This window comes from Setaria viridis, chromosome 9, assembly GCF_005286985.2.
Source record: "Setaria viridis chromosome 9, Setaria_viridis_v4.0, whole genome shotgun sequence".
Lineage (NCBI taxonomy): Eukaryota > Viridiplantae > Streptophyta > Magnoliopsida > Poales > Poaceae > Setaria > Setaria viridis.
The window spans coordinates 19,712,712-19,723,965 of record NC_048271.2 but is presented as its reverse complement, the minus strand read 5'-3'; the positions used below and the strand labels follow the sequence as shown (position 1 = coordinate 19,723,965).

The window sequence follows — 11,254 nt, the reverse complement described above, 5'->3', positions numbered from 1 at the left end:
TAGTAGAGAATTGGCTTTCGATGCGCCCCCTTTTGTCCCGGTTTAAAGTTGGCCCGGGACAAAAGGTTCACCAACCGGGACTAAAGCTCGGTCACTGGTGGGAGGCTCACCAACCGGGACCTTTTATCCCGGTTGCAAAGGTTAGTGTGAAAAAAAGATCCTGAGAGGCATTTTATCCCGGTTTGAAACACCAACCGGGATAAAAGACCCCCCCTTTTTATCCTGGTTGGTCTTACCAACCGGGATAAAAGGGTCGAGAGCCTTTTATCCCGGTTTGTAATACCAACCGGGATAAAATGGGGGTCTTTTATCCCGGTTGGTGTTTCAAACCGGGATAAAAGGGTCCCCAAAGAGGTCACTGGAACAGGACTAAATCCCTCGAACCCTTTTATCCCGGTTTGTAATACCAGCCGGGATAAAAGGGGGTCTTTTATCCCGGTTGGTGCCAACCGGAATAAAAGGGTCCCCCACGAGTTAATACAAAAGGATAGCATCCCCTACATAATCAGATGTGGTGTGTAGGTGGGATGGCAAGGAAGCTACGCGCGAGGCTGGAGGTTGTATGTTCGAATCCCACGTAGCGCGCACGCGCATATTTCGCGTGAAAAATCGCCTCCTGGGAGCATGGAATTTCTTTTTTTTTTTGCGGCGCATGGCGTGGTGACCCGTTTTATCCCGGTTGGTAAGGTCTTTTGTCCCGGTTGAGTGACCCGGGATAAAAGACCCCCCTTTTGTCCCGGTTGGTTTATCCCGGATGGATTTTCAGGAGATTTGCACCCTACCAACCGGGACTAAAGATCAGTTCTCTACTAGTGATTGCTTACCCTGATCTGCAGCAGCATTGCCTCCTACTCCATGCCCCATAGGTCCAACCAAATTCTTGCAAATTTGCATCATCCAGAAAATAAATAGAGATGCTCAAGCAATTCTCTCTGAAAACAAAGAGAGGTGCTGGCAGCTCAAGAAATTTACTTTCCCTAGCTGCTCGCCGGCAGCATTCTCATCTCCTAATTCTTCTGCAGGTAGGACAGCAAAATTTAAAGCAAGTCAGAGCAGGGAGCAATCATAATTCATAAGTAGGCGCCGGCGTCTAGTCCATGCGATTGACCACTACCTCCATCTCCATCTCCCCACACCATATCGAGCTCTAGTTCATGCCCAGGATCATCCCAATGAGCAATGCCATTCCAATCTATAGGGCTGTTTAAGCCCAACTGGGGAGGCTCAAGGTTTAGGTCAAAGGCATGTGCCGCCATTTCTGTTCTACTCCTGCTACAACATAGATCATGTAGAGACTAGAGAGGCATGATCGGAGAAGCTCTTAGCTTTTTTCCTTCCTTGATCCAATGGCGATATTTATAGGCAGCGGTGTTTGTCAGTTTTCAAATTTGGTCCATGGGCCATGGCCCAGAGAAAGTGGCGTGCGCGATCTGTGTAGCCCATCTAATCTAATACATGAATGAACATGTTCCATTGGCACAAAAAAAATTTTAAAAGGTGTGAACTTGTTCATTGCTGACTGGACGGTTCATATACGCGGCATGCAGCCCCTTTTTTTTGGTTTTTTTTTTGCATGCAGCCCCTTTGACTCCAACGCGTTCTAATCTAATCTGAACAGATTGACGACGCCTAAAAATCAGCAGCAGCCAAACAACTTGATCATTTGACACTTTCTATCTTTTCGGGAAAGATGTTCGTGCATGCATGGAATGATGGAAAGATGATCGGCGCGGCAGCCAAAAAATCAGCAGCAGCACAATTACAGCCCGGATTTTCATCTACCAGTCTCCGCTAAATCAGAAGCTGATATATGGGAACATATCTAGTGCAAATTATCTACCTCGTGCAACTTTGGAAACAATAAATCAAAATCATAAGATGCTAATCCAATAAGTAGAATTAGTGATAGGATTATTTTACAGTTAAGTCCTTTTCCAAAGGTTGCGACGTTCCCTTATATATACCTGGCCAACGAGATCGATCCAACCCTAGCCCACACACCGCCGATGCCGGACATCAAACTTCCCCACTTCGCGGCGGCGCCGCCGCCGCCCGTTGTCGTGTTCCAAGACGACGACCCATTGGAGCCTCGGCCGGCCGCCGGCGGGGCGCAGGCCGCCCCGGCAGCCAACGGCGGCCTGGTCCTCAAGGTGCAGTGCGAGTTCCCGGCGCTCGGGAGGGGCGCGTCCTGGGACAAGTTTGCGGTGCTCGTGGACGCCAAGGCTCCCGCCGACGTGGCGCGCGCGCCGCTGGACCTCGTCACCGTGCTCGACGTCAGCGGCAGCATGAATGGCCAGAAGCTGGAGCTGGTGAAGCGTGCCATGTGCTTCGTCGTCGACCAGCTGGGCCCCGCCGACCGCCTCTCCGTGGTCACCTTCTCCGACGCCGCGTGGCGCATCACCCACCTCGCACGCATGTCGGCCGCCGGGAAGGCCGCGGCGAAGCTGGCCGTGGAGCGCCTCGTCGTCGTGGGAGGCACCAACATTGGCCAGGGCCTCCTCGTGGGCACCCAGGTGCTCCTCGGCCGCCGCCACAGGAACGCCGTCGCCAGCATGATCCTCCTCTCCGACGGGCAGGACACGTGCCTCCCGCCTGCGATCGCCCAGCCGAACGGTGGCGTCGCCAAGAGTTACGCGAGCCTCGTGCCGCCCTCGTTCGCGTCGGCCGGCTCCCGGCCCGGGCCGATCCACACGTTCGGCTTCGGCGCCGACCACGACGCCGCCGCGATGCACGCCATCGCGGAGGCCACCGGCGGCACCTTCTCCTTCGTCCAGGACCAGGCGGCGATCCAGGACTCGTTCGCGCGCTGCGTCGGCGGGCTCCTCTCCGTCGCCGTGCAGGAGACGCGCGTCGCCGTCACGTGCCTGCACCGGGGCGTGCGGGTCCAGGACGTCAAGTCCGGATCCTACGAGAGCAACGTCGCCGCCGACGGCCGCGCCGCCACCATCGACGCCGGCGAGCTCTACGACGACGAGAGGAGGCGCTTCCTGGTGCTCGTGTACGTGCCGAGGGCCCGCGCGACGGAGGAGGTCACCCGCCTCGTCAAGGTCAGCTGCACCTACCGCGACGCCGCGACAGGGCAGACGGCCCACGCCGCCGCCCCCGCCGCGGTGATCCAGAGGCCGCTGGAGCTGGAACACATGCCGCCGCCGTCCATCGAGGTCGAGCGGGAGCGCGTCCGGCTCGCGGCGGCCGAGGGCATCGCGGCGGCGCGGGCGGCCGCCGACGGCGGCCAGCACGCCGGCGCCGCGCGGATCCTGGACGCCCGGCTGAAAGAGGTGGAGCGGTCGGCGCCGGGGGCGGCCGGCGACGACCCGACGTGCGAGGCGATCAAGGAGGAGCTCCGCGACCTGAGCGCCCGCGTCGGCGACCGGCGGGAGTACCAGCAGACGGGGCGCGCGTGCCTGCTCGCCGGCATGAGCTCGCACGCGCAGCAGCGAGCGTCAGGGGTGGAGCTGCAGGGGTCGGCGGGGAAGGCTGCTGCTACTGCTACTACTAGGGCGTACCTGACTCCCAAGATGGAGGAGATGGTGGATCTGTCGCGTGAGAGCAGCAGGAAGCGTGGCAGCAGCCAGAGGCCAGGCGGCAGGTCCGAGCAGGTTATTAAACAGGTCAAGCAAGATCTCAGCGAGAATTTCTGAGCCAGCGATTTTATCTGTGGCTTCAATCAGACTACGATACCCAGGTTGAGCCATTACCGTTCAATGCAGTGGCAAGCATGCAATTGGCTGGCCCTAATTAATTTTTCATTTCAGAACATGAACTTGCGCGGTGTATGGTTCTTGCTGGTAGTACCAGTTACAATGATGTTTTACAATAATAATATCTATAAACTTAAAAAATCAAAACAACCTACAATTTGGAACGAAGGGAGTATTTTCCATGGATCGATTTGTAGCAGCCCATTATAGCATTACGAGGTCAGTTCCTGGATCATCCTAGCTAACGTCAGATAAAACTGAACGTATTGACATCCGTGATTATTACTTGATTTAGCAGCTAACATTCTAAAGTGTAGGTGATCCGTGCATATTTTTCTGGTTTCTTCGGTGTCAGTTGTGTCGAGGACGAAGATCATGCATGCAAGAAACATGTCGAGCAAAGACATGACACAAACAAATCAGAAGCATTCGAAGTGCAGAGGCGATCATGCATGCATAAGCTCTGACTTTATTGGGTCCAAAGGATTTCAAGACTGGGCCCAGATGCACAACCCGATTGCTTGCTTTAAGGCCTTGTATGTGTGTAGCCCATAGGAATTTCTGGCTAAAGAAGACGGAACTGATTTTCCTGATGTTGATCATTTATTAGGATTAGGCAGGATTAATTATTTATTCGATATTTTCAGTTTCCATGTCATTCAATGACACGGCCAAATCATATTAAGATGTGGAGGCTGGGATATTTTTATCCCATTATTATCTAAAAAATGTCATTCAATGAGGAGGGATGACTGCGTGATAGGAGGCTAGCTTTAAATAAAATAATTTAATTGGCTTTGTATAAAAAAATATATATTATTCCTTCCGATCGTGTATTGCCGATCCCCTTTTCCCTTTCCTTTTTTCAGCCATAAAGGGGATTAAAGGGAGGAAAACTTGATCCAGCACATCCGATTTCCATTCCCTTTCCTCTTTAGTTTTAATTTTCTCAATCCCCTTTATTTCCCTCCCTTTATTTTTAATTTTTAATGATCACTTGGATTTAAAAAAAAGAGCAGATATTCACCACTCCTGAGTCCTGATCACATATAGGTGCAGCTTATTGTAAAAAGTTCCTAGCTTCTAAACTCTAATTGATGCAGATTATGCGGTGTTTGTGTCGCCTGATCAGTGCACAAACAAACATTACTGATAGCAACAAGGTAACTAATCCGTTGCGATCGGTCTCTCGCGTAAGATCGAGATTGAGCTAAGATTCAAGCTGTTCCATCGTCACCAACCTACTTTCCTTGTTATCTTGGAGCCTATTTGTGAGATCAACAAGGAAACAGTAGTCTATTTATAGCTAGCTAGCATGCTGTCATCTTGATTCCTGGCAGGCTCTGATACTAGCTTGATCACTCAATCAGATGTGTCTCAGTTGAATTCATGTGTTGTCCACCGCTAATTGATCCCTACTAGAGTGCCTTTTGAAATGTTGCACTTCAAGGATGTACAGGCTGACATCAAGATATTCTACAAACCTGTCTGTAAGCTGATTTATCAGACTGCTATCCTTACAATCAATAAGTGGTTGCAGTAAAAGTACCGGTGGTTAACTTGGATACATCCTTGATCCTTGCCATATGAAATGTAGGGCCCATCAGCTGGTTAATTATTAGGACTGCGCAACGATCAAAGTTTTGCTAATAATTGGTGCTTGGGCATGGAAAGTGTGTGTGGATCAAGTTGCAGTGACTTTGGATTAGCAGGAACTCGGTAGATAAGGAGCCTTGGATTGGAAGGCACAGCCCAAGAAAAGGGGCCGGGTTTTGAGCCCACTGACCAAACTTTGAAGGCCATTTCACAAACCCTTATCCATATGTTGGCCAAAATGATATCATTGCTCTCAAAGAGGATGAATCCTTTATGGTGGCATCTGATTCCTGCTGGCCCAAAGTGGTTACAACTGGTAAATCATGTGAAAAGGAAAACTATATTGCTGACTCAAAAGTTGTATGAGGGGCCATGCATATATATAACAACAGAATCGATTATGGGGTTAAATGGCAGACTCCTACCGCAACCACTTGTTCGTTGTCACTATCATGTAAGGCTAATCGTTGTTACTGGTCCTAAGCTGCCTTTCAGATGATAACAAAAGCCAAAGATGGGCTCACTATGCGACACCTGCTGGCCCGGTGATAACTTTGTTTACCAGGTTGTCAAGTGTAATTGTCCATCATCGAGGTGATAGGTTTGCATCCAGGCTTTGAAAGAGGGGGAGAGAGCACATGTTTGCCCATTTTGTTCTAGTTTAATAATTTCAAAGATGCAGTGCCAAAATTCCTTTTTGTGAACAGGTGGTGATCTTGAACAGTTGAACTTGTGAAATCTCTCTTGTTAGTGACAGTTCACAACGATTTCTTGCCATAACTTTCTCTTTGTAAAAAGAAAGCTTTTCTTGTTTTCTGAAACTTGTGAAAGGAAAAGCTGAGATGTGATCACTGGAGAGACAAAACAAAAAGAGAAGAATGTGGTTGCGCATCCATCTGTACCGAACTGGAGTACTGTCCATCATCAAGTAGAATAGCACACATATTAAGATGCTGACCGCAAGATGGTGACCTCTAATCGGAGGATTAGAAACTTAGAACGTACATATTAGAAGATCGATGGAAGCCTGATCATCACAAGGAGAGTGACCTCCAATGAGAGTTAGAGCTTGGGATCAAAAGGCCTGACCGCAAGGAGAGTGACCTCCAATGAGAGCTGATGCTTGACACCAAAAGATGAAAGCCTTCAGAGGCATGCATGGCGTGATGATATCTCTCCAGGGCATCATTGCCCGTGAGATCAAAGGGGAGTTAAGGCCCTGTCGTCTGGGTCATCCACTGACTGTTTGAGCATGTGAGATCAAAGGGGTCACAATGTTTGTAGAAACAGGGTAGGTTGGCAGTACCAGAAGTTCATGCTGATCCTTAGTTTCTTCATGTATTGGTAGGGCGCCTGCATAAATGTGGTCTGTGTCACTGATTGTAAAAAAAATCGTATATAGGAGGCTTTCTAACCCAAAATGTGCACAGAGGCCGCGGCATCGATTGCGCATATTTAGCATAAAAGATATGTATTCCATTTTCTTTTATAACTGTTAGAGGTCCCAAATTTCATTGCTGCTGTCGTCAGAATCAACCAAGTGAGAAGCATAACCTTGCACTTTCAGATTTCAGAATGTTCCAATGTCGAATCTTAACAACCCTTAATCGTACGGTATATAGCTGCTCATCAACTCCTTGATAATATAAAACTCCTGATGATTCACCCACTGAAAATTCCTTCACCAGAAAAAAAGAAACATGAGATAAAAACAACCAGAGAAAGCTAAGCCAAAGATGCTTACCACACTGAATCAGCATGGCAGTTAATGAGGGACCCCTACGAATATATCACTTTGGTCTCAAGCTAGCTAGCTAGCTACAGGTCATGGTCAAAGTGGCCATCCAATTTTTTCGGAGAGTAGAGTACCCACAAGAACAGGACCCATCATATCCATGCATATGCACTGTGCTGCTAGCCATCAACCCCATCAACTGATAAAATTTTTGTTTGGTCCAGCATTTCAGTTCAGCCACTCCTTTCTGATATATCTGAATCCCTCAAGAACACATGGATTCTACTGATTGTTGGCCCATCCCGTCAGCACTCCAACTGCAGAACTGAAGACAATTATTGAGCCGAGTACTGGTCGAAATGGGGACGGCCGTCTACTCGTCGGAGCAAACGGATTGAGTGCGAGCAAATCCAGTTTTAAATCCGGGGGTGAATCTTTTAAAGAGCTGCCGGGATGCGACGAAGCAGGATACAGTTTGAATAGTTGGAGCATTGATTTGATACTCCTCGAGCGTCCTTTTTTTTACGGCCGTGCTCCTTACGTGTCGATTGTCCATTGAGATCCGTGTCGCTTGTTACCTTTCTCCAAGGAGCATATGACAGCTACTCCATCCGGCTTTATTAGGTTCATAGACTTTGTTATAGTTAGATACACCATATACCTTGATGCATAATAATATCTATGCATCTAAAAAGTCAAAATAACCTATAATTTAGGATGGAAGGAGTACTATTTTATTTTTTACGATACTAAGCACAAATGCACACAACAGAAGACAGTATTCTAAGATATCTCTTGAGCTTGTTGCTGCTCACGAGTACCAGGTACATGTCCTGTGCTGTAAACATCAAGTAAAATCCTGTTTATTGCATCCCAGCCTCGCTCTCCATTAGAACGTACTGTATAAAAAGAAAAACAAAGGATAACTCGTAGGGTTAGGATTGTGTAGGAAAATCTGCCATCTAGAACAAATGGGATTCCTATATATGGAAAAGCCCTACGGAATGACTGGTTCTACAAGAATTTTGAAGGATTTATAATATGAGGTCTAAATACTAAAAAATGAGCTAATTTTATAGAACCACAACTATTTTTGCGGCACTGTAACATAAGGAATTACAACTTGTTGGTGACCATTTTATAAATTAACTATAACAAATTTGGCCACATGCAGAAAAGAACTAGTACAACTTTCATAAAAACAGGTCGCAGACTCGCAGGGTCCACTTTTCATCCAAAAATAGACGTGATTGTTTTTTTCTATTTTGGCTGGCAGGTCAACTTTTGGTCCAAAATAGTAGACGTGAACTTTTTTCTATTTTGGCTGGCAGGTGGGACCCACAGCCTGTTTTGTTAAAGTTGTATTTCCTTATTATTAGGGGGCCAAAGTTTGTTGCCATTTGTGTGATGGCGGCCACTAGAAATGATACTTCCTTGTTATGTCGCAATTAGTCATGGTTTTGCAAAATTTAATTAACTCTAGAAAACTCTTCATGTTTATCTTCATCACTTTCCTATGCGAAACGGCCATTTTTCTTATCTATGTCATTTTTATTCTTTTTTATATTTTTCTACGTGTGTTTTGAGAATTCAACGTTCTAAAGGAGCTCAGGATGATGGACGGTAAAACGTTCCCCTCATGCAGAGCTTGTTTGAATAGAAATGGATTGGAGTGGGAGGAAGGAGATTGAGTTTAAAATGAACTAATTTCCCTTCCAATCCTTCCCATTCCACTTCAATCCATTACTATTCAAACAAGACTCCTCTATAGAGTTTAGGGTACTTTCCTTTCCTTGCATAGATCAATGGTCATTGTTTCCTTGCACGTCAAAGCAAGATCAATGGTACTTTCCTTGCATGGGCGCTCACAGTTTTGCAGCTGATGATTATCCTTGGGCGCTAGCATGCGGCAACTTGCGAGTTAGCAGTGTGGCCCTTGCGATGCACCAGCGGCCACTGCACGATCCCGTCACACGCAATGCATTGCGAGGTGGGCCATCCACGTGGCGTGCGGGGCCCCACGTGTCAATGGCCAGTTGGCCACTAGTGTGCATGCACTTTCTCTGATTCTTTGTTGCAATTTGCATTGCATCTGCTGTAGCCTCCTGCAATGCACACTCGGATTGGCTGTTTGGCTCATCTCACCTCGTCCTCCTCTGTACTCGCACTTTGCCTGTCAAAAGGTGAAGCTGCATGCATGTATTTAACAGGCATCAGAGCCTTGCCCGCTGCTTGCTCGCATCACTTCCTTGGCTGCCTGCACTGCACGCTCTGCTCCGTGAGGCCGTGACTCTGCATGATGCTCTGCTTGGATTAATCGTTCGTAACTAGCTGGTAAGCAATTGGATTAGTATATCCGAAACCAGTATATAGATACCTCCGGCGAAGCACTGAGATGCTGGGGAGGATGGCGGGAGGAGTCGCCGACGCCGAGCAGCGCGACGCCTCGTCCGATCGCGGCCGTCACGCGGGCACCGCCGTTCCGCCGTCTCCCTTGTCGGCGCCCCCCAAGCTGTTCTTGGCTGATGATAGTGGCGTTTGCCGCGTGTCGCCGGTGCCGGTGGAGGCTGCCGCCGTCATGAGCCCCACCTCCACCCTGCAAGCGGCTGTCGACAGCCCCACGTCTCCGGCGGCCAAGGTCGGCGCGTTCTCCAGTCACGGGGCGAGCTCGTCATCCGGCGGCGACCGCCGGTGCAAGAGCAGGAGCCGCAGGTGCCACCGCCGCCCTGCCTGGGAGGCGGCGAGGAACGCCGGGCTTGGCCTCGCCGGCGCCCTGAACGGCGACGACGCCGTCCCCCACGCGGCGACGGTCCTGAGAGGACAGAGCCTCCGGAGCCCCGCGTTCGCCGTCGACGGCCACTTGGTGCGCTCCTCCTCCCCGCAAGGCCGCCGGTGCCTGATGATGTCGCCGACGGAGATGGAGGCGTCGGAGGACTATACCCGCGTCATCGCCCGCGGGGGGCCGAACCCGAGGACGACGCACATATTCGACGACCGCGTCGTCGTCGACGGCTCCGGCGGGTTCTCCATCGGAGCCGGCGGCGAGGACGATGAGTCGTTCCTGAGGTGGTGCCATGGATGCAGCAAGGACCTTGGGCAGGGCAAGGACATCTTCATGTACAGGTCAGTACTCAGTACCACTGCCCGGGAATCGTGTTCAGTATCAGTTCCGAACTCCCTTTAGTACCGGTTGTGTAGCCGGTATTACTATATTGGTTAGTACCGAGTGAAATAACCGGTACTAAATTACCTACCACATCATACATGGTCGAGACCTTTTTCGTTTCCTTTCCTTTTCTTATTTCTTTTCTGTTCTTTTCTTTCTTTTCTCATTTTTCTTTTCTGCCACGTCACACGCCGTTCCACCACTGTGCCATGCCGGGCTGCCACCCCTCCCAGCAGCTCTTGGGGAACTAGCTGTTAGCACATTAGTATTGGGTTAAAAACCAACCGGTACTAAGGGGTAGGATCAAAGCTCAGTTTTCAGTAGCGTCCGTACGTGCAAAAGTCTCTGTCTGTACACTGTACTGCATTGGCTTCTTTTCTTCAGTAACTGAACGATGCTCATGAGTAACCGTAGTTTCTTTGAAGCCATTTTGACGGACTGGCCAACTTAACTGTGCCGTGTTGCAGGGGCGAGATGGCCTTCTGCAGCCACGAGTGCCGCTACCGCGAGATGCTGCTCTTCGACGAAGAATCCTGAGGCGACATCTATCTCGGCTTTTTTTGTTTTCCAGCTTGGCGCGAAGAAGAATCAATCGATGGATCATGCTCCATTCCTGCTTCGCTGCAAGAATTTCATATCTATACAGTAGCTATTAGGGTTCCGAGCTTCAAAACGTGGTGTAGTAGTGTTTGTTTTTCAGCCAGCTCTAGATCGTTTTGCTAGCTGCTAATTGTAGACGAGCTGTACTGCTGGCTGGCGCTTAATTTAGCTGTGCCTGATCTGATGCGTGCAACTGTTGCGTTCCATCATCCACAATACATCGCCGGCTACTAGAGGAAGAACTGGAAAAACAAATCGCGTACCCATGCTACAATCTTATTGAAATTGTACGAATAAGAGTAAGAAATGTTAATGAATGACATATTTAAAGATTAACGAGGGTACCTCATATTAAAAATGTAGAAGTGTTTAGCACCGTAATATAATTCATGAATTCGATAAATTTCCAAGATCCAAGAGCTAGAAGAACCAACCTGCCAATTTGAAAATTAAATC

At 49.1% G+C, this 11,254-nt stretch overlaps 2 protein-coding genes across 2 annotated transcripts; both read left to right on the top strand.

Annotated features, from left to right (window-relative positions):
• The first annotated feature begins 2,006 nt into the window (after positions 1-2,006).
• LOC117835460 (uncharacterized) lies at positions 2,007-3,869 on the top strand. The gene has a single exon (XM_072290457.1). The coding sequence runs from the start codon at positions 2,007-2,009 to the stop codon at positions 3,639-3,641; it is 1,635 nt and encodes a 544-aa protein (XP_072146558.1). The 3' UTR covers positions 3,642-3,869.
• Positions 3,870-9,016: 5,147 nt separating this feature from the next.
• Positions 9,017-11,134, top strand: LOC117837410 (uncharacterized). The gene is made up of 2 exons (XM_034717027.2): positions 9,017-10,155; positions 10,666-11,134. Exons 1-2 carry the CDS (start codon positions 9,428-9,430, stop codon positions 10,733-10,735), a joined length of 798 nt encoding a protein of 265 aa, XP_034572918.1. The 5' UTR covers positions 9,017-9,427; the 3' UTR covers positions 10,736-11,134.
• The last annotated feature ends 120 nt before the right edge of the window (positions 11,135-11,254 follow it).